We start from the raw sequence: 27,382 nt of genomic DNA on the forward strand, positions 1-27,382 counted from the left end.
TCGAACTCGATCGAGTTTTATTTTTCAACTTCGAACTCGATTCATGATCGAATTCGAGCTACTCGAGCTCACTCGATTAAACTCGATTAATATGTAAAAATAAGCTCGATTTCTATACTTGACAAGAGTTCGATTATTTATGCTCGAATTTGAAATATTTTATTAATTAAAATAATAAAAATATATTTAAATATAAAAGCTCGATTGGGTTCGCGAGTTACTCGAATCGGATATAAGACTACTCAAATTCAGCTCGATCGAGCAGTCGAGCTACTCGAGCTCGAGTTCAACTCGATAATAATCGAACCGAATTCGAGTTTTTTTTGAATCGAATCCGAATAACTTATGAGTACTAATGTATCATTTACACCCCTACCTATAATCAAATAAACGTGGCTCGTAGTAGGCCACCTGTACCACACGTAGATTAACTAACCCACTCATTATCCGTCACGTCGACCTAAACGACTCTACTTATCTGTCATGCGTCCCCACTGTATGTATAAAATTCACCGGTCTTACATTTCAATAGCAACTCACGATCCCACAAACATGTCCTTATTTTTTTTCCTCTCCCACCAATTTTTCAAATTTTCAAAAATTTCAACAAAATTCAACTCTTTTTTATTTTTATATACATCGTTGCAAGTCTCCAGATTTTAGCTATTCTTGAATCTTGAAATTCTTGCTTTTTTAGAAATGAAGAAATTCGATTTTACAGAAAAAGGTTATACAACAGCAAAGCATCCGCTTCCATAGGCGTTTCAATGTCCACGCTGCCGAGGAAGAAATTTTAAGGCGAAGCAAAGAGGAAGCCACTGAAGAACGGCTATTTCCAACCACCTGATCTTGATGCTCTTTTCACTATGCAGCATATGCATGATGCTTGTGCTTATTGGTTCAAACACTATGCATTATTTAATTTAATATAAATTTCAATTAGTAAATATATGATTTAGGATTAGGAATAAATTTTATCTATGGTCATTGAACTATATTCTCATTCTCATTTAAATCACTCAATTTTAATTTGTGTCAACAAAGACATTAAAGTTTGTTAAATGTACCAAATATAATCACTTAACATATTTCATTCAAATTATTTGACAGAAAAATGATGTGGCTATCATATTGGGATTCCATGTGGCTTATCTAAGGTTTCCTATACATTTTTTTATTGTTAAATTTTTCTTTCTTATAATTTAACTATCATTCAGTTTACTCTAAATTCTTTATAGTATATAATAGCCTTAATCATTCTTTGCAGAAACTTAGGTATTCTTCCTTCTCCCTTTTATTCAAGGAGTTTTTTTAGTTAAGAAACATCCACACGATAAGAAGTGGTTCTACATAACAGCTCGTCCAGCTAAAAAGATATTTGCAAACTACCTGAGTTTAATAAAAATTTAAAACTACTTTTCTTTTATGTTGAGAAAGAAAATAAAAATAAAAATGAAAATAAAGAGCCCAACATGTAAGAGGTTTTAAATAAGTCCAAGATTTTTTAAGATGAACCTGTTCCTCTCACCATGAACTGCCTTAATGCTCGAGACCAGAGTTTGGAGTTCATCAAGAGGGGAGAGCTAGTCATAGATGCATACAAGTTGACCTTCCCTGAAGTAGTGAATAAGACCAGATACTGGGATAGGTTTAAGGTAACCTCATAGGATATTTTGTTTTGTAAATTTTTTCTAACATGTAGTTCATCTTACAGATATATTTAACAACATCAACCATCTAAAGCCTTTAACTTTCGTAAATTTCTTCACCAATCGTGGCTGAAAAAGGGTAAAAAATAGCCCATCCAACTCAGGGCTTTATCTATAGAGATTAAAATAATTGATCCTCCTATTTCTTAGAAGTCGAACTCTGTAGCTTGGGTTTTTGTTAGCGTCAAAGATAAGCAAAAGTTAAAAAGTGGGTCTGATGGCCTCTCTTTCCAAAAAGCAGAAGATTGAGGCTTTCTTTCCCTAGTGAATCTCGAGGTCCAAATTTTAAGGTTCACCTTGAAGCACTTCTTTACTAGCCTGAAGTTTGATGTCAATGAGAATTCGCTTAAAAATGTTGACATAGTTAGGAACTTTACGAAGGTCACAGTCTCTCAAAGGACACTACAAGAAAATAGGAAAACAATGGTAGTTTTTTAGTAGCATTTTACTAATAAATGTCACTAGGTTCTGTGTTTTTAGGATGTTAACGACATTTTTATCATAAATACTACTAAATATTCATATAGCAATGTTTGCAACATAAAAAGTCGCTAAATAGTAAAAATTAGCAACGTTTGAAACTAAAAATGCCACTAATCAATAAAAATTAATGGCGTTTATTGACATAAATGCTACAAATAAATTAAATTAATTTTTTTAAAAAAATGGGCACACTATTTTTACTAGGATTTCATGGCATTTATTAATGAAAACATCGTTATTTAGAATAATTTAGTGGCATTTATTTTTGCAAGCCCTGCTAAATTTCATTTTCTTTCTTTTATTTTAGAGCCACTTTTGTCCAAATTCTTTTATTTCATTTTCCTTTTTTCCTTATTCATCGAGCACTTTCTTCATATAATCTTTTTTTTTAATCTTTTTCTCTTCAGGTTATTCTCTTCTTTATGCGTCCATCTACCTCTTATTTTAAAGCTTTAGGTCTAGCCTTCTACTTTTGCCTTTCAATGATCTAATTAATGCATTTGGATTAGGGTTTATTTAAGCACTTGAAAAGAAATTTATTTTTTTGAATCATTTAGAGTTTGGGGTTTGCTTTTATCTACTAAAAGTTTATTTGTATTTTTAGGTAAAATTCATTTTTTCCCTTTCCTTTTATGGCTCTGCCATTAAAACCTATGTTTTATTTTATTTTTTTTAGATTCTCATACCATTTTTATGTATGATCAAATTTTATTGAAGGGATTTTTATTGTTGTTTTCTTAGGTGATTTGGGTTCTAGCTTTATTTTCGTAACTTGGTTTGTTTTTTATTAATAAAAATTAAATAAAACATTCTATTTTTACTTGGATTAATATTTATTTACTATTTTAGTGTTTACACAAGCATGCTCGGACAAAGAATTGTAAATAAGTTTTTTATATTTTAGCTCAGTTTTTATATTGTTTGGTATATCCCACTACTTTTCAAATATAAGCTCTATTTTTCTTTTTGTAGTTTCAGATGAACTTTTAGTCATTCCTTCCAATGTAGCTTCCAATGTAGCCAGTGAAGGCATGCACCACGCCTACCTAGCTTTAGCTTACTTTTTAAAGATTGAGCAAGACCTTAAAAAATTTGCTCATGAGAATTATAAGAATAACGTCATCATTACCAAACTCAAGTCCAACATCTTTGCCTTGCATAAAAAGAAAGAGGACCAAAGGAAAAAGGGTTGATGACTTGATAGCTAAGTTAAAGGAGATACAAGTGCAGAAGGTTTTGGCTGAGTCCATAAAAGAACAAATCGAGCTCAAACACAATGGGGCTTAGGTTGAGATCACAAAGTTGAGGTTTAAGCTTGAGACTGAGGGAAAGGTCAATGAGGAAGTAAATAGGGAAATCAATAAGGTCGTCATTAAAAAGTTCATGGCTTCTCAAAGATACTTTGATCTTTAGGTTGAGTTTTCTCATAAGAATGTCCTCAACACCTTCAAGCTATGCAAGGATGAGTTGTTGTTCAAGTATACAAGTCTAAACCTCAACTAGGGTTGGCAATCCAACTCGTATTCATCAGGTTTTGACTTAACCCAACCCTATAAGGTTGGTTTTTTTTTTAAAATTGGGTTTTAAGTCAGATTATATCGGGTATTATTGAAAAACAAGTCAAGGTTGGGTTTTATGCAAACTCGTCTCGACCTTATATATATTATTTTTTATTATTTATTTAATTTTATATTTATATGTATTTATAATATATATTTCTTTAATTTTATATTTATATTTAAAAAATAATATTTTATATTAAAAAATTAATATTTTATTAATTTCAAATCGAATCACAGTTTAAACATATGCGAATTAGGTTCAAGTATAAAAATAATATTTTAATATCAGGTCAGGTCGATTAAGGTATTAAGCTTATAAAGTTGAATCGAGTTCGGGATGAGCAAAACTTGCCTCAACTTGACCTATTACCATCTCTAACCATGACCTCTCCGATATTAGGCTAGATAACCTTAAGACCAGTCTCTAGAATAATTTGAAAGATAAAAGGAAGAGGATGATGAAGATAAGGATGTAACCATAGACATTGAACTTAATGCCGCATTTGGTATAAAGCTAATGAGGGGTTTATTGTTGTTGCTGCTATTGCTGCTGAGAAGTTGAGAGATTGAAAAGAATGAAAGATTTTTTTTTGTTTTTTTGTTAAAAAATTTTTTCATACATATTTGAGATTGAGATTTTTTGTTAGATCTCAATTTGGATTTAATGCACTCTACAAACATTTATCAATTGTGAATCACTCTACCAAACTTCTATCATGAAAAGAAATATACTTTTATTAAAGTCTTAGCCTTTCATTTTCTTTTTGTCTTCATTTTATGCTTTGACTTCATCTAACATTTGGATCAAATAATCAACAAGTCTTAGTTCAAATAAATGATGAGTTCAAACAGACTAAATTAATTTGATAAATCAATCTCAAAGAATTAACAAGTAGTAGCTCGAATAAGGTGAGCTTGATCATATTTAAATAATCAATTTAGGAATTCATTAAATTAACTTTAGGATCGAATTAACACAAGTCCCAACTTGATTTACTTTGACTGTTAACCTACTTCTCAAAATTAGTTATAAAGACTTCATAGGTCTTTAAGATTAGATCGAATAATTCATTACCTTGGCCAATGGTGTGGCCTGTTGCCTTAGGTTTTACCTTTTATTTTTCAAGTATGAGCTCGAATATTTCTTGAGTTCTGGACTTTCATGGTAAAGTAGTCAAAATACAAATTTTATTTAATCAATGTCTTTTGAAACTACAAAGTGTGAGCTTGACTTTATGTCTTTTTATTGATAGTTGACTTTAATATTGTCTATATTCCATGTCTTCAAAATGGGATTACCATTCATATCTTGCAACTTATAGGTCATGTCATAATGATCTCTTTAACAATGTAAAGGCCATCCTAATTTGGGGTCAATTTTTCACTTTAGTCATTAACTTTTTAAGCTTTCACCTTTTTAAGTATCAGGTAATCCTTCTTTATATTCTTACATTAGTCTTTTTTATTGTAGAGGTTGGCTACCTTCTATTGGTAGGCTACTATTCTAGTTAGAGCTACATCTTTTTACTTTTTTGTCAAATTAAGATTGACTCTAAGGGCCTCTTTGTTCCCTTCTTCATATCTAAACTTAACTCAAATACTTAGGAAGCCAATCTTTGTAGGCATCGTAGCATTTGTTCTGAATGCCAGATTAAAAAAAATCTCTCTTATGGAGACCTTTGTGGTCATTCTCAAAATCCATGAGACTTTAAGGAACTTGTTGGCCCATTTGCTCTTAGTTTCATCTAGTCTCTTTTTGAAAGCTTCAAGTATTATCTTGTTGGTCGCCTTGGCCTGACCATTAGATTAGGGGTGAATGACTAACATGAACCTTGGATTGATGTGAAGAATAAAACATCATTCCTTGAACCTTTAGTTTTCAAACTGTTTACCATTATCTGTTATTATGAATCGAAGTAGATTGAATATATATATATTATATTATTCCAAACAAACTTTTCAACTTGAGCTTCTGTTGTTGTAGCCAAGGCCTCGACTTCGAGCATTTTGTGAAATAGTTTATTACAACTATTACAAATCTTTTTTGCCCTGTGACCGGGGTGAAAGGTCTGAGGACATCCATTCTTTATTGTATGAAAAGCTGAAGGCTAACAATAAAGGTCAGTTTAGTTGATGAAAGATGTTATGTATAGGTAAATCTTTGGCATTTATCACATTTCTTCATTAGGTAAATTATGTTCTTTCTGATGGTTGGCAAGTAGTAACCTTGTCTGAATACCTTGTAGGTGAGTGATCGAAGTCTAAGGTGACTACCATAAATTCCTTTACGTATTTTTTCGAATACATAGTTTGCTTCTTCATCACCTACACATCTTAGGTAAGGTAAACTAAAAGATCTCTTGTATAATTTTTTTTTATCATGGTGTATCAATGAACTTTCCTCATTAGAGCTTTAGCTCATACCTTATCTTCGAGTAATTTTTCCATTGTCAGGTATGTTTTAATCGGGATCATCCATGACTCTTTTTTTCAATCTGTCATACCAATTTCTTCTTTATACTTTTTTGTGTTAGCCCTTCTACTAAAACATAAGTTGAGTTCTCCATCGTCATTTTTGAGACTAACTTAGACAATGAACCAGCTAACGTGTTTTTTAACTTCGGTATTTTTCTAACCTTAGCCTTAGAAAATGTGGCCAAAAAAGTTAATGTTTTTATCTAAGTACTTTTTTAGTTCTTTTTTTTTAACTCTAAATTCTCCATTTATTTAGTCAACCACCAGCTGAGGGTCACTGTATATAATGATATTTTTTTACTTTCAACTTAGTCACAAGTCTTAGGTCGGTAATTAGGGCTCTATACTCATCCTCGTTGTTGGAAGTTTGAACCCGAATTGAAGGTATACTGAAATTGTAAGTCTTTTACACTGATCAAATTTATGCTAACTCCACTATCATGGCTAGTGGTTGACCTATCGACGAAGAGTTTCCATATCTCTTTTTACCTAATCTTTTTAACCTCTTTGAGCTATTCGTCAATCCTAATTAAAGTGTCTTTGACAACAAAATCTACTAGCACATAAGATTTTAGAGCTGACCTTGGAAGCATGTACAGGTCATATTCATTGAGTTCTATTGTCCATTTGATTAGTCTTTTTAACTATTTTAGTTTTTGTAAAATTTGCCTAAGTGGTTGATCGGTAAGAACGTGGATTGTGTGAGTTTAAAAGTATAGTTTAAGTTTTCTAATTGACATGACTACTGTATAGACCAACCTTTCTATCTTGGCATAATTTATCTTTGACCCTATCAACCCTTTACTTATAAAGTATATCAGCTTCTTTCTTTCTTCTTCTTCCTTAACCAATATTGAACTAATAGCCTCGTCAATTGTAGCCAAGTATAAATATAGTATTTTGTCAAGTCTTGGCTTAAAGAGAATAAGATGGGAAGGAAAAAACTCTTTGAGCTTTTCAAATGTTTTTTGACACTAGGGTTTCTATCTAGAGTCTAAGATGTTTATAAAGATTTTAAAAAATGATAGCAATATTATGTCGACTTAGATATAAATTTGCTCAAGACAACTATTCTCCTAATTAGTCTTTGCACCTTTTTCATTGAAGTCGGTGCTTTCATGTAAATGATGGCGTTAACCTTTTTTGAGTTTGCCTCTATACCTCTTTTATTGATCATATAATTGAAAAACTTACTTGACATGACTTTCAAAAGTGTATTTACTGGGGTTAAGTGTCATGTTGTATTTCTTTGAAAGTCTCATCTAGGTCTTTTAGGTGTTTGGTTGGGCTCTTATTATTTACTATCATGTCGTCTATATAAACCTTCATATTTTTGCCAATCTAATTTTTGAAAATCTTATTAACCAATCTTTAGCAGGTCACTCTTGTATTTTTTAAGCCAAAAGGCATGACTTGTAACGATAAAAACTTTTTCTGTTGTAAAACCTAATTTTTCTTATCTTTTTTTAGCATTTTGATTTGATTATAGCCTAAGTAGGTGTAAATGAAACTGAGTAAGCCACGTTAAGTGTTGTCATCAATCGGCTGATCTATGTTAGAAAGAGAAAAATTATTTTTTGGACAAGTTCTGTTGAGGTCGGTAAAGTTGACACACATTTTCATTTTTTATTATGTTTTTTTACCATGACTATGTTGGATATCCAATCGGGGTAATATACTTTCCTAATAAAGCCTACTTGTAGTTTACTGACCTTTTACTCTATCATTTTTTATCTTTCAAGAGCAAATGTCTTTTTTTTTTTTATTGAACTGGCTTTATATTTAGGTCAGTATATAACCTGTAGATCATTACCTTGGGATCTATCCCTGACATATATGATAAAACCCATGCAAACAAGTTGGCATTGGTTTTTAGTAGCTGAATTAGTTGTTTCTTGTTGTTTAGCTTGGCCCCAATTTGCTTATATTTTTTAGGATTATTATCTCAGAACAACATAGAAATAAGTTCCTTTATCGGTTCTGGTCTGTTGTCATCAACCTAGGATCTTTGATCTATTATTTTTTTCTGTTCAATTAGGTCGAGATTGTTTCCTGCAAGAAAGATAGATCTCAATATGGTAGTTGGTTTTAGTTGTTAGTAGAATAGTATGTAGTAGAAAGTAAATTGAATAAAAATGTAGATTTATATTTCAGATTTTCTTTTGGCTAGCTGAATCACTCAATCTTGTTGACAAATGTGCATGTTGGCTTAAGAACTTGACTTTGTAAGTCTGTTTAAAAATTGTAAAAATAGCTTACACAAATAGAGAGCTTAAGAAATGGCTTAAAAATGTATTTTTTTTTCATCGATTTCTTACTACTCTTTACCGAGGTCACTTTGCTTTGCTTTTTTCACTTTTTTGATCTTTATGTCAATCTTTTCTATCTTTTCTAACTCTTTTTCCCTAGCTGAATTGTCAATCTACCCAGTCCTACCTCTCATTATTGTGAAATAGCATTATCGCATCGTGGATTGATCTTCTCTGACCTCTTCAACCCTGTTTGGTGTTAAAAACTTGATTTTTAAATGAGGAACTAAGCCGATTAGTCACATAATAAATTGGCTAGGTTGGCCTAATATCATGTTGAAGATTGAAGGCATATTTATCATCATAAACTCGAAAATCGAGATAATGTTTCTCGACTCATTTCGTAATATGATCAACAACTTAATTGTTCAGTCAATTAGTATGGTTATAAATGGCTTCAACATCTCTTCTTTGATTCCCATTTTCAATATTCTGGCATAATATAAAAAGCCAGTCAAGCTCCCACTATTGAATAAAATCTTCTTACCACATAATTATATATAACAACAATAACTATTATGGTGTCATGACATAAGAATTGGATTCCCTCCATGTCTTTCTATGTGAAGGAGATTAGTTCATCTTTCTAGCTCTTTTTTTTCTTAATTGAAGACCCTATAGACATGATCATTCTTTGGTCAAACTTTTTCTTGGCCAATGTGGAACTTTCGTCAGTAATCACATTGATTATGCCTACAATGGGCCTATTATCTATTGGTCGACCTTTCTCTTCTTGCTCATTTATCTGGTTTTCATCACCTCGATTTTCATTTAGTCTGTCCCTCTCATTTTTCACTAGCTCTTCTCTGTGATCCTCTTTTCTGTTGTCAGACCTATCTTGACCCTGTCTCTATCAGTCTACAAACTTTTTCAGTTGACCTTTCATCATTAAACTTTTTATCTTATTCTTTAGGTCAATACAGTTCTTTCTATTATTGCCGATGCATCGATTAAAGGTGTATCTTTTGGTTGGGTCCCTCTTTATGTTCTATCTTAGTAGTTTCGATCATTTAAGCTCTAGGTCTTTTTCTATTTGCATTAAAATTCTCTCGAAAGAGATGTTCAGTGCAGTGTAGTTCATTTCTCTACTCGGGTTCTTGGCTCTGTTTTGTCTCCCTCTTGGGGGAGGATCATAAAATTCTTGACCTTTTTTTCAACAGAGGAAGAGAGGTAAGCCTCTCTCACCTCGACGGTTTTTCATAGTAGCTTTAGTGTTTATGTATTTTTTTTTGCCACAAGTAAGATGTCAACTAGCATCTTTGGTGGCTCTAAAGATAAGGTAAGCTTCAAGTGGTACTTTCTGTCACTAAGTCCACTGGTCAATGTGGCTACAGTGACCGTTTGCTCGAGATCTTTCACTTGTAGAGCTTTCGCATTAAAACCCATAATGTAATCTTTCAAAGACTTATTTTTACCTTGATGGATTAACATCTAGCTTAAAGTAGTTTTCTTAGTCATTTTACTGCTGATGAAACAAGAAAGTAAAAAGTGGTTGCTCTTTGAATGTGATGATCGACCTCGATTTGAAGCTACAATACTAGGATCAAGTTGCCCCTTTAAGGGTTATAACCAATCTTTTACACATCAAGGTTAGGCCTTATCTACTCTCTATAACATTATGTTAGTACTATAAAGCTCCAAATAATGAAAAGGATTAAAGGTACCATCGAAGGTTTCTAAGATCAACATTTTGAATCTCTTTGGGGGTGTAGTTCGATCAACCTCCTCATTGAAATGTGAGGTTTTAAGGAACTTCAGCTCATCCTCAAAAGCAATAGTTTTTCCTTTTAGTTCCTTTTTTATAACCTGCATTCTAACCTTGAGATCTTTGTTCGGCTAGGGCTTCAGGCCAATTTGTTTGAATTTTTAGGTAGTGGCTTAGCTAGAGTTATGCTAGGGTAGTGATGTGTGGTTGGAATGGCATGTTCCTACTCCCCAAAGATTAAAGAGCCCTCAACTTCTTCATAGCTCGACTGTATTTCCATTGTTTGTTTGCTAGAGGTGACCAGGTCGATTACTTTGAGGCTTGGGGTGTTGTTATGCTTTGGACCATTTGTTTTATGGCTTAAATCTGTTCAATCAAGACTTGGAATTGCTACAAGTTGGTCTTACTTGTATCAACACAGGTTGGTCCATAGGTTTGCTATTGTAAGTTTCGATCTCAGCTAGGACGGTTGGTTATCCTTCCTCGTTAGCTCTCTTTCTGGATGTCATGGTGTTTAGCTCGGCTAAAGAATGAATCCTCTACCTAGCACACCAAATATTGATGTTGAGCTCTGAGTTAAAGGTAAAAACCCTGAAATCATAAGAGATAAATAAAGCTGTTAAGAAAAAATGCAAGAGGTGTTTCTTGCCTTTGCGCTTAAACACTCAAGTTAGAGGTCGGGTTATGGGAGGTTGGAAGGAGAGGAAACTAAGAAAGCAGAGGAAAAATCAGATTATATTTATAGTACCTAATTGGCTCTATTTATAGGCAGAAGGTGAGGGGTCTATAGGGTAAAATAGTGATGTAGCTGGGTTGATGTGGGCATTATATATGTCAGGTCAGCTTGACATGTCAGGTAGATTGAAAAATAAAAAAATGCTCTTGATTGTTTGTGGATAGTCTCGAATAAGAAAATGACCAATTACACTCTAGACTCAAAAATACCCTTAACAGTAATCTACCTGTTCATGTTCATGTCTTTGTAAAGGATCAATATGGAAAGGCCATTCTGCTAATCAAAATTTACTTAGATGGTTAGAGAAAAATCTTACTTTATCAACACTCCAAAGTTCAGCTCGACCAACAGCCAAGCGGAGCAAACAAGGTGACCATCTTGACCGGTGGACGCGTAACTCATCAATGAATGAAAATCTTAGTACCTAATCAACAATAAATCAGTAATCATATCCCTATAAATTAAACCCTTCTTATTTGTAGCCTTGCATTCTGCAGCTATTTGCTTATTTGCTCTTCTTCAAACTTAGCAAACAAAAGTTGCTCATTTTTTCTTCACCAAATCGCCAGCAGAGAGAAAGAAATGGCAACCTTACATCTTCCTTCAATGGCAATGCTCTTTTCTTTCTTTGTTCTGTTTCTATATCTGGAGAACGGAGAAGGCGAGACGAGGCACTATTCTTTCAATGTACATTATTGGAACAGTTCTTAACTTTTCTTTTTGAACTTCTTTTGAATTTGATGATAATTATTTTTTTCTTGTTCAATGATTAAGATTCACTACCACAATGTTACAAGACTACGCCACACAAGGACCATTCTGAGTGTGAACCGACGGTTCCCAGGGCCTCGATTAGTGGCAAGGGAAGGTGACAGAGTCATTGTTAAAGTGGTTAACCATATTGCAAATAATGTTAGCATTCACTGGTATGAATCTTTAATTCAAATGTTAATGCATATTATATTTATATTATATTATATAGTATTGTTAAACTTTTAGTAATTTGTGGGTTTTAAAAATCTTTTGTTTTTATATGGGAAACAGGCATGGGATTAAACAGCTTACGACTGGATGGTCGGATGGACCTTCTTACATAACACAGTGTCCGATACAAACAAACCAGTCATACATTTACAACTTCACAATCACAGGACAAAGAGGAACTCTCTTATGGCATGCTCACATCTCCTGGTTGAGAGCAACAATCTATGGACCGATAATCATCCTCCCAAAGCGCAATGAATCCATTTGAGAAACCACACAAGGAAGTAACCATCATGTTTGGTAGGAAATTGGCATAATATAGCCTTAAGTATTAACTTCATCTCATCAGGTTTTCTAAAACTAATATCTGCATGGATTTGGGATTTCAGGAGAGTGGTTCAACGTAGACCCAGAAGCTATAATCAACCAAGCACTCCAGAGAGGAGGTGGACCCAATGCTTCTGATGCATATACTATCAATGGGCTACCAGGACTACTCTACAACTGTTCTTCTAAAGGTATCAGTTAATGCTTTAAACAATTTTTTTTATGAAATGGACAGGTTGGCTTTGACTTTAATGTAATGTTCACAGATTTTGTTAAAACATGGTTAACATCCTGAAACAGGCAGAGCTGAATGGGTGTCTTGACTATTTTCCAATCCAAGTTGAGCCATTCATGCAAGTTTGAGTTTAACGTGCTTGTTTCTGTATGATTGTTGCAGACACATATAAGCTGGAAGTGAAGCCAGGAAAGACATATCTTCTCCGATTAATCAATGCTGCACTCAATGATGAGCTTTTCTTCAGCATCGCCAGCCACACCTTAACGGTGGTCGAGAGCGATGCCATATATGCCAAACCCTTCGAAACCGACAAGCTCCTCATCACCCCAGGCCAAACCATAAACGTTCTCCTGAAAACCAAGCCTGAATTCCCCAATGCCTCCTTTCTCATGGCTGCTAGACCTTACTTCACTGGTCAAGGCACTTTTGATAACTCCACTATTGAAATTCTTGAATATGAACATCCATCCCACAACAAATCCTCTAAAAACCTTACCTTACTTCAACCTACTCTTCCTCCAATTAATGCTACAGCATTTGTTGCAAACTTTACAGGGAAATTCCGTAGCTTAGCCAATGCTAGATTCCCCGCTAACGTACCAAAAATTGTGGACAAGAAATTTTTCTTCACTGTAGGACTTGGGACGAGCCCTTGTCCTAAAAACACAACCTGCCAAGGACCTAATAATTCAAGCAAATTTGCTACTTCGGTTAACAATGTCTCATTTGCACTCCCATCTGTGGCTATTCTCCAAGCTTACTACTTTGGACAATCTGATGGAGTTTACACTACAGATTTTCCTACACAACCATTAATTCCATTTAATTATACTGGCACAGCACCAAATAACGCAAATGTGATCAATGGTACACGAGCGGTAGTGCTACCTTTTAACACGAGTGTAGAGCTGGTGTTGCAGGCCACTAGCATTCTTGGTGCTGAGAGTCACCCACTTCATCTTCATGGATACAATTTATTCGTTGTTGGACAAGTTTTTGGTAACTTTGATCCAAATAAGGACCCTGCCAACTTCAATCTTGTCGACCCCATGGAGAGGAATACAGCTAGTGTTCCTTCTGGTGGTTGGCTAGCCATTCGTTTCTTTGCAGACAATCCAGATAAATAATCTGTTTTCTCTTTGTAATTTACTTTCATAAACGGATAAAATCTGTGGCTTCTTTTATGCTGACTTGGGAAATTATGTTTGAGTTGTGAACAGGGGTGTGGTGCATGCATTGTCACCTGGATGTTCATATAAGCTGGGGACTGAAAATGGCATGGATAGTCTTGGATGGTCCGCAACCAAATCAGAAGTTGCAGCCACCACCACCTGATCTTCCACAGTGTTGATTTTAAGTTATCATTATTGTTTCTGAATGCTCAAGAGCTGTACAAAATTTACTTTTTTTCTTCTTTTTGAGTGTTTCTAAACCGTCTGCACTTTGTAATTGTAACTTAATTTCATGACTAATCTTTTGTTGCGTGTCTTAATAAGAGAAAGGGAGAAAACTTTTTTGTTTCCTTTAGTATGGTACCTATGTCATTGACAGTTTGCTGCAAACAAAAGTTGATCCAATTAATTCCACCTAAACTAGATGTCCTTGGTTAAAAGAATATTGCAGATTATCACTATTGCATCATTTTATGCTGGTTTTACAATGCTAATGCTGTCCTGTTTGACCGCGTGGGATATTCTTAAGGAAGATCCATCAGCTAGGACAATGTGCAATTTGAGAAATGAAACTCTTTTAACTGGTTTTGTTAGTAGCTATCAAAAGGTAAAATCCACAACAGTAAGTAACAGAACCAAGTTTTGTAGCATAAAAGAGGTACCAAAAGACCTTGTCCTTCAACTACACAATTCGAAGGCATAATTCATACTTCTTGATTTGATTTTGATTATTATTAACTCATTGCTCGACAGAATTTCAGCCGATAGAATAAGCTTTGTATCTGTGATGGTTGCGGAACAAATTTTGCTTTGTCAGTTATGCCCCTACGCTTTGATCTAAATCAGATTAAAGATAAAAAAGCAAGGAAATCAACAGTTGATGACAATCTGAAAAGGGCTTGTTAACCAAGCATATACAACAAGAAAAAACGAATGAAAGCATCTGCAAGTAAACCAAAATCTGCATGATAGAACAAAACGTACAAATGAACGATCAAATGCGACTATTAGTGACATAATTTATCCATTTTCAAAGGCAAATCCAGTGCATGAAAGTTGCTTGCAGTGAGGCATAAAAATATACGTCCCTGAACATGGTAGTGAACATATTCATGAAACAAAATAATGAAGCAAATACAAGCTGCCAAAACAAAGAATAATTGTGTAAAGGACCTGAAATTTTATCTGTCACACGAAATGAAGCATATATACACCTTCCAACATATTTAGAAGAGAGCATCCCTTATGTTTGAATCAGTGGGAATTGTTCCAGATCGAGGCAAGAGCATTCCATGAGTAAAAACAACAGAAAGATGAACATGAAAAAGGCAAAGCTTACATGGAAAATAATGAAAAAAAAAAGAGTATTCATAAAAGCTGCATAAAACCAACATTTTATTACTATCAAATAATATATACAACCAAACTTAAGTTGGCTTGAAGATTGAAATTTGAAAGGTAAAAGATAAAGCTAAAGTTACCTCAAATCTCTTACAAATGGTTACTTAGACAACCACAAAAAAGGCCAATTTTTACATTTTGACTTTAATGTCAAGCCAATATTTACACAGCTTAGACATTCAGATTGAAGTACTTTCCTCTACAGCATAAGCGTGGAAAAATACTGCTTAACTTCTTGATCAACGGTTGGTTTCCTTGTGGTTTGTGGAGCCTCTACATTTAAGTAAAAGTACACTTCTCCATTCAGTATATGATGGAAAGCCAAATTTAATAGTGTTCACATAGTGACATTGTATATGCAGTGTAGATTAACTACAACAAAGGATAGGGATATGGATAGGGACAGACTAGGATTCTTTGTCCCCCCCACCTCCACTGCGGTCCCCCCAATGCCTCTAATCATATGTATGATCATAATTCATAAGCCTCCCATTAATGCTTATATTTTCAAAGACATAACGGAATTACCTTGGTTGACACTTCATCGTCCAGATGAAGGAACATAAACATTTGGATTTTCCCCACTAGAGTTGAGAATTTCTTCAATTTCCTTATCTTGGTATTGCTTTATGGTGTAGTTTCCGTGTCTTGAGTAGATGTAATCTATATGACTTTCATACTCTACAAGGGATTCAAGATTCCCAGCTAATTCAAAATCAGCAGGCTCAGGCTCCCCACCAGGTGAAGCTGGTACCTTTTTTTCGACACCCCTTGATGCCACTGTTATACCATCCGAAGAATAACGGGAACCTTGAGAACTGGATTCCCAATCAGAAGCTGAGAAGGAACCCGTCATATTGTATATACTTTGCGTCCCCTGTTCCAAATTTAACTTCACCATGCACAGACATCGCAGAGTCAGAATCTTCGGCAAAGCTGTTGCTATCTTTTGCCGATTAAGTTTCAGATACATCATAAATAGCGCCTCCTCCTTTGAAAGTACATGGATTAAACCCCTCTACTTCCGGGATACTGCCAAATGTAGGAGGCTTTGATGATAAGCCTCCTTTCCAACATTGATGCTTCTATACAGGCAAGCCCAACTGCTCAGCCTCTAATTTCCTTTTGTTGTTTAAGTCAACAATGTCGAGCGACCTGTTGAGCAAGCTAAAATGATAATAGAAATGGGAATAAGAAAAAGAGGGAGAGGTGTCTGCAAGTAAGAGGCCAAATGCTGCAATGATATATCCAAAAAGAAAAAAGGGAAGGCAATCTATTTAGTCGATCAACTTTTTTTTTTTCATTTGCTGACCTGAAGTCATGAAATAGAAAAATATTCAAGACGCCTTGGCCATTGATTCTCTTTGGCCCCATTAAGGTACCTAAAAGCCAGTATAACTGTATAATAAACCTCTAAATGATTCGAAATGGTACCATAAAAAAAGTCAATAGTATTTTTCTTTCCTACAAAAATTGATACTTTGTCCCAAGGGGTCAACCAAATGGTTAGATCTTGAGACTTCCAACTTGGAGGCTTCAAGTTCAAGCATCGGGAATTAGAGTGGATTTAAGTTATAGAGGATCAGGTCATTTACGTTTGAGTAGCACAATGCTTGGTGGACCTCCTTATGTACTAAAAAGAAATGAACGAGGAGGAATCATAGACATCATCCTTGATCTTCAATAAGTATTATGTCGATTAAAATGTCTTCCTTCAGTTTAAAAAGGTTGTTTTGAGTGGTTCTGAAGATGACAAGCAAACAAAGGTTATTTCTTAAACCTAACATCCGAGGACTTTTGGCAAAAAAGGCAACGACTTGATCCAAATGATGAACAGAACAAAATGTCTTTATCGTGATCAAACACAAGTAATAACTGGTTGTAAAACTTTCTCTCGGAACTTAGGCTAATAAGGTAAAACGGTAAAACTTGATCAAACAAAGAGAATAGATAGCTGGTAATAGCAGTTACTGAACTAATGACCAGGATCAAACTATTAACATACACCCATAATCAAGACTTCCACACACAAAATACTCCATCAAAATTCTAAATGATTCTTAGAGTTTTTTCTTTGACTAAGATAGTTTTAAATTCTTAATTCACAAAATATGGTACATTTAAGCTTTATTCTTAAGCAAATGTATTTTAATTTAATTGGATTCCACATCAGCATTATACTTCAAATCAGTGTCTCCTACCTTAAATTACAATTCCAATCCAACTTCAGTTGTTTCTGTTGGTTAACACTTGACAGGAAGTTCTTATTCTCATTTACATCTGTTTTTCATGAACTAAATTTTTTTACTCTTTTTCAAATCTCCATTCGTTCTTAAGTATTGCTTTTGCGATTTAATCTAAGCCAAAAACTACAAATGAGATTGCACGAATAAAAGAAACGGATAAATCTGGAAACAAAAGATTTAGGTTGCATTTTCTCTACCCACTACAAACTGAAATCAAAATGCCAAACGTACAGATTTCTTATCTCCTCTTGATTCAGAGTTTACCCTCACTCCTTCATAAACCAGTTTTGAAATTGAAGGTTACTGTGGCTTTCGCTTTCAAGTTCAGGCCACGAATTCTGCTTCAATTTGTTCAAAGAGCCATGCTAAAGATCTATAGGTGTTGAACAGTCTGAGTAGAGATCCCAACTTCAAATTCCTTTGGCGTTGGATTAACCCTTGTTTTGATTTTTAAAAAGTACCACGATCACATATGTTACTACTGAAAGATAGGGATTGAGAGCTTGATTTGTAGTACATTTGAAGATTTTTCTGAAGCAAATACGAAAGCCAAAGCCAACAGAAACAGAAGAAAAGATGCTTGAAAAAAGTTATTAACAGTGTCAAATTTTCTATTATTTTATGTCTGATGATTAGCATGTTTGGAGCTATAAATCTTAATTTTGATGATGTTGCATCGCATCAGTCCATAAATTGGACTCTGCAATTGAAAAGCATACTGGAGAAGAGTCAAATCCGAGAAAAAAGAAAAGCAGGAAGTCAAAGCTTACGTGGTAATTAAATAGTTACATGGCAAATAGTACCCTATTTTAAAAAATAAGAATAAAAATACTACATTTTGTGAATAAAATTTTTTAAGTACCTTTATATCAGAAAAACTCAAGATTCTTAATCTAGTGAAGGTGTTAGCTGATTCACAAACAAAAAAAAAAAAAAGAGAAGTTCAAAAGCATGCTTACATTAAGACAAAGATTCCATTATGTGAAGCAAATTAACAAAGAACAACATGCAATTAATGAGCAGCAAATCATTAAAACAAAACATGATCAAAGAAGGTAAGAAATTAAAGACCCAGAAACCGAACCTCTTAATCTGAGATGGGTTGGTTTCGTTATCTACTTCCATTTCGAACAAACACCGGCTGCAAGTTTGAGATTCTCAGCTGGGGAGGAGACCAGACAACGGACTACCCTTTTCCATCTTCGTGGATATCCGAGAATAAATCCGCCTTTTTTTTTCACTTAACACATAGTTGAAAAATTCTTAGGTCTCAGTCGGTGAGCGTGGGAAACACGAGCCAATAACATATCGAAGCTTTGTTATATTCTCGTAAAGGGTCGAAGACGTTCGTTTTGTATTTTCGCAGAGCCGTGACGTGAGCTGACTCAGGTAAGGACCATCCTGAGGCCACCTGAGTTTATCGGAGGTGGCGCCATGTTCAGTGGATGAGGAGGGCCCCACTATCCCAATTATTACTCATAATTGCTGTACCAGTGTTTTTTACGTAAATAACTATTGTTAATCAGTAAATTTGAAAATCTACCTTGTTCGTAAATTTACACTCACGTCCCTCCACATTGCTAAAAATTTATATTCAACTCCTCTTTCTATTAATGAGCATTTTAGTTGGTACTACTACATTATTTAAGAGAGATGAGATTATGGATGAGTTGAAATTCCTATCTAAAGCTGTTTTTGACCTTTTCAATTTACTTTAAATTCGAATTAAAAATTACATTTGACTCTTTAATTTTGTTAAAAATCTTTCTATTTAAATAAATGGATTTTTGATATGGTCAACTTTAAAAGAATTGCTCACATTTGACCAACTTTTACAGCAATTTGCATAAAAAAATTTGTGTGTTTATTATCAGTCGAACTTTATTGTAGGTGTACACATGAAATTTAACTTGATATCAATTTAAATTTTTTGATTTTATCGAATTCGTGAATCGAAATCCAAATTTTTTGACTTGAGTCTATTGTTTAATTTTTAATTTTAATTTTAGTTTTAATTCTATTACTTATATCAAAATACAAAAAATATACTAAATGATAATTAATTAAACATTAATAAAAAATATATATAATACAAAAAAAAGACTAAAAATCAAAAATGAAAAAAAAAAAAAGGGTCAGTGGCAATGAGTGCCATGCATGGCACCATTGCCACCCCCGCACCTAAAGCCCTATACACTTTACTACCTCCTATGCCCAAACCCTTTAAGATTCGTACACATGCGCTTAACAATCACCTACCCATCTTCGCACCACCCTAGAGCTCATGAACCTCTACTATAGTGCCACCAACCTACCTAGAGCCTTGTAGCACTTACCCCTTGCACTCTGATCCAAATTCATGAACTTTCCTGTTTAATAGTTAAACTCATGCCCTGAAGACCACTTACCTAAGCATAGGGCCCTAATCGGAGCTTTATCGTAGCGACAAACTAGAAAAATGGAGACTTGAGAGTTGGCCTAGATCCTTACCAAAAAATAAATGTAAAAAGAGAAGAGAGAAGAAATCTTATAAAAAAAAGGAGAGCTTTTGTAAAAAAAAAAAAAAAAACCATTGAAAAAAAAGCAAGAAATAAACATGAAAACAAAAAAATATATATAGTCCCTCTGGTGAGGGAACCCAGCATTGAATTCAACAAAAAGCAATCAAGATCCACGAAAAAACAAAAAAAAATTTGGCCAAAAGTTGAAGAGCAGATCTAGGCCGTTTATGACTTTTTTTAGTGAAAAAGTGATTGGATCTGTAAAGAAAGAGGTAAGAGGTATGTTTTATTTTTTTTTGTGTTTTTTTATCATTGACAGAAACCAACAATAGTGACTTGTGCGATGAACGGTGATCGATTTCTTGCACCCGATCGACATCTGATTTTTTTAGGTTCAGAGTGTTTTTGGCTTTTTTTTTTTTAAAATGGAGAAAAATTGAACAATTTTTTTTTTTGAGTTTTTATATAGGCAGCTAGAAGTCAAAATGATGTTGTTTTGAACCCCTAAGATCCGCATGCCAACCTGCGACCTGACCCGAGGTCCACATGCTAAACTCGATCACCTATCTCAACACCTAAGCTTAGGACGGTCTAGACGAACCACTAGTGAGTCAGTTTCAAATCAGTCTAAACCGAACCCTGTGAACCGCCTTAAACGGTCATAAAACTAGCTTGAACTGAGTGAATCAACCAGAACTATCGATTGGACTATTGATTGGTCTAGTTTAAGTAAAAAAAAAATTTTTTATATAGATATTATTTTTATTATTTTGAGTTTTATTATTAATATTTATGTATATTACGATTTTTAAATTTGTTGCGATAAGTATTTTTTGTTTTTAATAATAATAATTAATAAAAATGAAAACAAAAAGATAAATAAAGATAAATAATGAAAATATATAGTTTAAATTGTTGATAAAATTATAAAATAGTAATATAACAATAATAAATATAATAATACTAACAATAATAAAAATGAAAATGATTTCTAAATTTGATATTTTTTTAAATTGAAAAAAAATAAGAAAATTAATAAAAATAATAAAAAATGTAAGAAAAGAAAATTTTTATTTAACGATAAGATTCAAAGATACTTCAAGTAGTGATATCTACGAAATCTCTAGGTAAAAATTTTTTTTTAAAATACTACTAGTGTATTTGAATATTTATAAAAAAAGTTTTCAATACAATAAAAAATTTCTTTTTTTTGCTAAAAATAGTAAATAAAAATAAACTAATTTGTTAAAAATAAAATGATAAAAAATGAGCAAAAAAAATTTTATCTGATGACGAAATTCTAAAAGTTTTTCGAATAGTGATATTTTATAAAATCCTTAAGTGAAAAGATTTTTAAAAAAATATTACTAGTGTATTGAAATATTTATAAAAAATCTTTAATATAATAAAAATTTCTTTTTTTTTTCAAAATTTTAATAAAATAAATAAAAAAACCAATAAGATTTCTAAAAACAAAATAAGATATGTGCATTAACATATTATCATTTGTATTGTATGTACGACACAGTTTTTATGAAAAGTAAATTTGAACATTTGAGGATGAATTTTTAATGTATTTCGAGAAGTAATACCTAACAAAATCTTTAAGTGAGAAAAAATTCTCTTCATGTTGACAACGTACTAAAATATTTTAAAAATTATTTCAATAAAAATGTTTTAATTTATTTTCTCGAATAAAACATAATAACAAAAGAAAATAAATAATAAAAAATAAAATTTTGATAAATAAAGAAAATTAAAGAAATTATTTTTAAACACCGAATTAAAATTATTTTTGTCAAAATCAAAAGATAACATGTTTTTAATTAGTATTGTTTTAAACGGATGTTATGAAAATACTAATCTTTCTTCATACGTAACTGATTTTTATATTCAAATTATTTTACAAACCTTAAAATTATTTTTTTAATAAATTCTAATTAATTTTAAATTTTATTAAAAATATATTTTTTAATAGGTGATTAATTGTATTTAATAAAACAAATTGACGATGACTCTATTTTTTTTTTTCTAAATTTATGAGGGATTCCAAAATTATTACAATAGTAGGCATGTAAATCTAGTTATTTTGTAAGAATTTGGAAGACAAAAAAGGAGGATAAAAGTTGGCATTGTACTTTATGAGATTAGCAAAGATATTTTTTTAATAGGGTTAGAATATCTATGTACTAAATTCACATAGATCTAATTTGCTTTCATAATAGTTTTTAAAATAAATTCTTTCTCATGTCATTCGAATAGAGATATTCTTTCGTATCAATTTAATGAAATTTAATGCATATAAAATTTTACTTTCATAATGCTTCCCACACTAAACTATTTTAATGATTTTTTCCACATCAGCATAACACATTTAAAATTTTACTTTTCAAATTTCTTCCAGAATTTTACCTTCTGAATGCTTTTCACAATTATCTAACGTACTAACAAAAATAGTTTCACAAAGAAAAGACACTCTTTTAAACTGAGTTAACCTTTTGTGGGTACTAATTAGTAAAGATATGGGATAATGACATTAAACAAACAAACCCATTTTTCCCTGCTTAGAATTATGGTTGTTGAGCTTGAGCTGGGAATGAAACAAAGAGATAGAAGCAGAACAGTGATACTAATAAGAAAAACATACTCGGTAAGAAACAGAAATGTATTCAAAAACTTTTGTTTGTGTTTGAGTTAAAAGGATTTTACAGTTCTTTTACATGATCGATATACTTTGTTTTCTGTTGATTTGCATGATCACTTCTACATCGATTCCCTCTTCAAGGACAAGGTGTCTAAGTACGAAACCCATCAGTAAACCAACTCTAATCAGAAGCTCAAAAAAGGGTAAGAGAAGGGAAAAAAAGAATAAAAACCCCACCAATCCTATTTCTAATTGCTTTAAGGACTCCTTTGCCTGGTTATTGACAAGCTACCTTTCACATCCTCATCCATTATCACTTGCAGCAACAGCTTCAAAAGCTCTCCAACTTACTGTTGCCAGTGTTGAATGGTCGGTCTTTCCTAATTCATTTTTCCTGGACTATTATTGCAAGGGGACTATCAGATGTGATCACGACGTAGGCATTTATCAAACCCTCAAGCATCAAAAACTTTGTTATTGCCAAAGCAATGTAAAAATAATTGAAACTTCATTTTACGTTGATGAAGCATATATGCCATCATAGGCTGTTCGAAAGCGGAGACCATTACCTATGTGTCTCCATGTGGGGCATATCCAGCAGAAGATATTTGGACCCAATATCTAAAACAATCAGATGGCAACAGATGAAATAAGAGTTATATATGAAATATATTCTAGCTTTCTATAAAAATAAATGAGAAGGAAACAAGGCAAAAAAATGCACCAGGTTAATGATGTTCAATATAGTGTTGGTCAGCATCAGCTGGCCTACTAGATGATCAGATCACCATAGTTGGCAGGTTAATTCTTGGCATATGGAGACTGCTTATAATATATAAGATTTGAGGGTATTTGAACACACAGAAGATAGAACCTAAATCTAACAGTAAAGAAGTGAGGTCTTCTCAGTTAAGTCTTGTAATAGTCATCAATGCAACATCTCACATCCCTCAGCATAGAAAAAGGAGACGAGCAGTTTCATTACTAGTTATTACCGTTGTTATATTTTCATAGGCACCAAGATCATATGGATGCTTATAGACATTCCCTCCTTTCTCTGCAAGCCACATAGCTCTCACTCCTTCATGATACTGCCAATTTAAAAAAAAAAAAAAATAAAGGAAATAAGTAAAACAATCATTCTAAATGTGAAAGCAGACTAAATAATCCTAATTACCTCAATTGTGGTCTTATTTTGCAAAATGAGATAGACATGCCAACCCAGGAGAACACTTAAAGCCACACTTAAGGGGACTAGCAACAGTCCAGAAATAACCTGAAAATGCTCAGTGATAAGCATAGCACAGATATGGTAAGTTCTAGCTCTAGAAGGTAGGACATTACATATGCGATTCTGTAAGAGTCTGCACTTTGCTGCTCATCATTTTGGGAATCATTAGTTAGGCTACCCACCAGTAAAACCTGACATTTAAGAGAATAGAAAATATAAATGAGAAAAGGACCAAAAGGCCTCATCAGAAGCCAGCTGGTGTTCACCAGTAAAACTAAACCACCATGGCAAAGGTCAATCCAAAGGAAGAAGGGGTACTTAGCGCAAGGCAATCAAGTACATAATTAAAGAATAAGAAAGAGCTTTCATAAACCAGAAAAGACAATTTCAATATCAAAGGGGAAATAAATATGTTACTATGATATGACATACCAGAGAATAGATGCAAGCAATTACGGCATATAAAACAAAGATGAAGAAGACCTTGTAGTTGGTATGGCCGACACAATTATTTATCCAAATGCAATGGTGATCCTTATAATCAAGAAGAGCAATTTTAGCACATTATTATTGAGGAAATTTGAGACATTTATGAATGATAACATAGATTGCACATACCATTCTCAGAATGCATCTTTTGCAAACACGACAGTGATGTGCACGAGGAGGCTTAAAATGAGAACACTTTTGGCAATATCTCAAGTCCCCTCCCTACAAAACATTCCGAGCACAGTTCACAATATGGAAATAGATGACTGAAATAAAAGATATGCAACAAAAACATGTCTATTAACCTCCCAAATGCGATAAAATTTCATTGACTACATATATTCCTGTTATTACCCTGGTTGAAGCATACTTTCTAGAGAAGCCCACCTAAATTACAAAGATTTTAATTCCACTTACATGTAGATTTTTTGTCCCATTGACATTATTTTGACTTAAAAATTCGGCACAAATCAATCAAAACCAGTCTTTGAATAGAAGAGAGGATTCAAGCAAACAGGAAAAAACAACTTTTTTCAATTGTTCTGGTTCCAAGTAAAGTCAATGTTAATATCTAAGATCAAATGTGACACAATTACGTCAACTTATGCTTTTAAGTTATCCGTTTGACAAACAAGGAAATTATTACGTGATGCAAGATGACAAATAGTTCTCCTGATGACGACAATAAAAGTTTTGGTAGTTAAGAAAGACCTCAATGACAGAAAGAGCGTCATCCTAACACAAATGATGCAGTGCCAAAATAACAGTTTCTGTTATAATTAACAATGAAATAACATGTAACAGAATACTTTATGACTAATATCAAATGTATAAACAAAACATGGCAACATACTCTAACCTTCCTGCGAGCTTAAGGTCATTCTGCAATGCAGAATATATCAATCAAACCCCTGATTACAAGGACCGCTTAGGGACATTAATTTTATTCTGCTTTCTTTCCCACATTAATTAACCAATTATTTTAACTCGATTTTCCGAATAGGCCATTTACTCAAAATTTTAATGCATTTTGCTCATCTCCTTTTTGGCATCTTTGACACATTATGAAGAATAACAAAATCAATCAAACCTGCCATTCAGGTAATTAAACATATCTCATTCCTCCTAAATTCCAAAACTTTCACCAAATCTAGACATAATTAAAACCCTCCAAGGATCATTTTTTTTTTCATGCAAAATTTGCTAATCTGATCCAATTCCAAAATCAGCTCATTTGCATGCAATAATCACGAAAAATGCAATAACCACAACATTATTCTCTTCATTTCTAACAAATTAAAATTGGAAAAATTAATAATTTTTATTAAAAACATAAAACTTTATCCAAATTATTACCAAACAAAATCAAGCATTCTCGTACTTCAGACAGGAAATATAAACAACCTTAGCAGACAAAGCATAACATGAATTGATCAATGTTTTTCTTTTGGAGCGTACCTTGCGTTTGATCTCATGGATAGGAACTTTGGAATCTTCGATGTCGGGCATGAAAGAAGACGGGACCCGACCCGGATCAGCGAAGATGGCAAAGCCGTAATTAGACACACACATGAAGGCAACACCGGTAAAAGCGACGGCGTTCATGATACCAGCAGAGGTAATTAGACCAAACCAACGGTCAATGAAAATAAAGACCGTACAAAAGTAAATAAAAGCGATGGCCGAAACGACAACGGTTACAGGCAATGAAAAGCTGAAGCCTCGCTTCATGGTTTAGGTGTTTTGATTAGAATGTTCGGACCGAGTGGTGGAAACGCCGGCGTTAAAAACGACGGCGTCTCCGGCGGTGATGAATTTCGGATAGAATTTTTTTCAAAAAAAAAAAAGATGGTTTTTGTTTGCGGGGAAAGGTTGGAGCTTTAATTTGGCAGTTGGTGACGGTTGGGAAACAACTGCCATACATCCAGATGGTGCGGTGTCGTTGAGTTTTTTTTTTCTCATTTTACTCGAATGCCCTTTGTTTTTTTCTGTTTTTTCTTTTTTAAGATTGGCCCTTGTTAGAATTTTATTTTACGTTTCTGGCACGTTTGAATTTGGTAATTTAGGAAAGTGAGATGTTGTTGGCTTATCTAGTTGAATTTGGTAACTTTAAATTTAAAAATTCATTTGAGATTTCGAACGCAGAACTTTCATTGCAATGAAAAATCGATTTTATGATTGGACCTAATGGACGTTAACTATGTAAGAATTTTTCGCAAGTGGTTATTATTAATTGATGATTTTAATAATTTAATAAAATTAACTGATAAATTTAATTTTAATAAGAGATAATTATAAAAGTTTAAATAATTTAATATGATCATCTAAATATGAGTTTTACATATCTTATTAAGTTAGTATAGTTTGATAGTTATGTAAACTTTTGATCCAGTTAACTTTTGATGAGAAAGTTTCTAAGGTTATTTAATTAATTAGGTTAAGGTCTCTTTTTACTTTTACAAGTTATGATAACTATTCATTGAGTGCCACCAGTAAGAGAAGAATGAAGAGAAAGACCTAATCACTCCAAGGATCATTTTGTTTCCACGAATTCATAATGACCATTCAAACAGGTATGTCGAATCTTTTCATTTATATTATGGTTTTCTAATTTTTATACAATGATATTGGGTTAGTGATTACATGTGATATCAGAGCTTCATTGTGTGATATTAAAACCTTAAAATCATGTTAGTTAATTGATTTTTGAATGGATTACTTATTTTGGACGATATAAGTTGTTGTCGGAATATTAAATTTTGAGTTTTTTTTTTTAAATTAATTGAGGGTTTTTGTTCCTAAAGAAGATTAAAACCATATAAAGATCGTTTTCTAATTCCTTATACGAAGAAAGAAATTGATGTTGAAAGTTTTTAGTTTAATTTTAATCTAAATTATTGTTTTGATCAATACATCAAAATTTTATGTATTTAATTCCCAAAATTGATACTTGAATCATATTTCTTATATGTTACAAAGCTAAATCAAAATGTTTGGTTACATAAAATCTTTTTGTAGATGATCAAATATAAAGAAAACAAAAATGGGTTGAATATAGGTTTATTTAATCCAAAAATTTTGGTTAATTAATCTTGTTTTTGTTGGTTTTTTATGTGCTTTTTTTTTTTTTTTGCATAGGTTTGATAGAAAAACTCTTTAATTGAATTTTG

At 32.9% G+C, this 27,382-nt stretch overlaps 1 protein-coding gene and 2 pseudogenes across 6 annotated transcripts; 1 reads left to right on the forward strand and 2 right to left on the reverse strand.

Annotated features, from left to right (window-relative positions):
• The first annotated feature begins 11,456 nt into the window (after nt 1-11,456).
• On the forward strand, nt 11,457-14,267 carry LOC111311081 (laccase-2-like; annotated as a pseudogene).
• An 803-nt stretch (nt 14,268-15,070) lies between these two features.
• On the reverse strand, nt 15,071-18,888 carry LOC111311959 (protein FAR-RED-ELONGATED HYPOCOTYL 1-LIKE-like; annotated as a pseudogene). Its single transcript, XR_016342048.1, has 3 exons — nt 18,432-18,888; nt 15,630-16,268; nt 15,071-15,374 (listed from the first exon to the last, which is right to left on the reverse strand). The product of XR_016342048.1 is annotated as a protein FAR-RED-ELONGATED HYPOCOTYL 1-LIKE-like (transcript).
• Nucleotides 18,889-22,492: 3,604 nt separating this feature from the next.
• Nucleotides 22,493-26,142, reverse strand: LOC111311958 (putative protein S-acyltransferase 16). Of its 5 annotated transcripts, none has more exons than XM_089761652.1 (8): nt 25,671-26,142; nt 24,342-24,434; nt 24,207-24,257; nt 23,837-23,914; nt 23,670-23,768; nt 23,488-23,583; nt 23,062-23,113; nt 22,493-22,936 (listed from the first exon to the last, which is right to left on the reverse strand). In XM_089761652.1, exons 1-8 carry the CDS (start codon nt 25,941-25,943, stop codon nt 22,878-22,880), a joined length of 801 nt encoding a protein of 266 aa, XP_089617778.1. In that variant the 5' UTR covers nt 25,944-26,142; the 3' UTR covers nt 22,493-22,877. The 5 variants fall into 5 exon arrangements, with proteins under 5 accessions (XP_089617778.1, XP_089617775.1, XP_089617770.1 ...); XM_089761649.1 differs by having other exon boundaries at nt 22,493-22,886; nt 24,156-24,257; XM_089761644.1 differs by having other exon boundaries at nt 22,493-22,891; nt 24,156-24,257.
• Between the last annotated feature and the right edge of the window lie 1,240 nt (nt 26,143-27,382).

The sequence above is a fragment of the Durio zibethinus genome, chromosome 1, assembly GCF_047325235.1.
Source record: "Durio zibethinus cultivar Kanyao isolate XHJ-2024 chromosome 1, ASM4732523v1, whole genome shotgun sequence".
NCBI lineage: Eukaryota > Viridiplantae > Streptophyta > Magnoliopsida > Malvales > Malvaceae > Durio > Durio zibethinus.

Excerpts from the sequence above, each read along its gene's own strand:
- LOC111311958 (XM_089761638.1), bottom strand. The coding sequence starts at position 25,943 with ATGAAGCGAGGCTTCAGCTTTTCATTGCCTGTAACCGTTGTCGTTTCG. Across the intron at positions 24,435-25,670 it reads TCCATGAGATCAAACGCAAG|GGAGGGGACTTGAGATATTG; the intron begins GTACGCTCCAAA and ends AATGTTTTGTAG. Across the intron at positions 23,769-23,836 it reads ACTCTTACAGAATCGCATAT|GTTATTTCTGGACTGTTGCT; the intron begins GTAATGTCCTAC and ends GAGCATTTTCAG.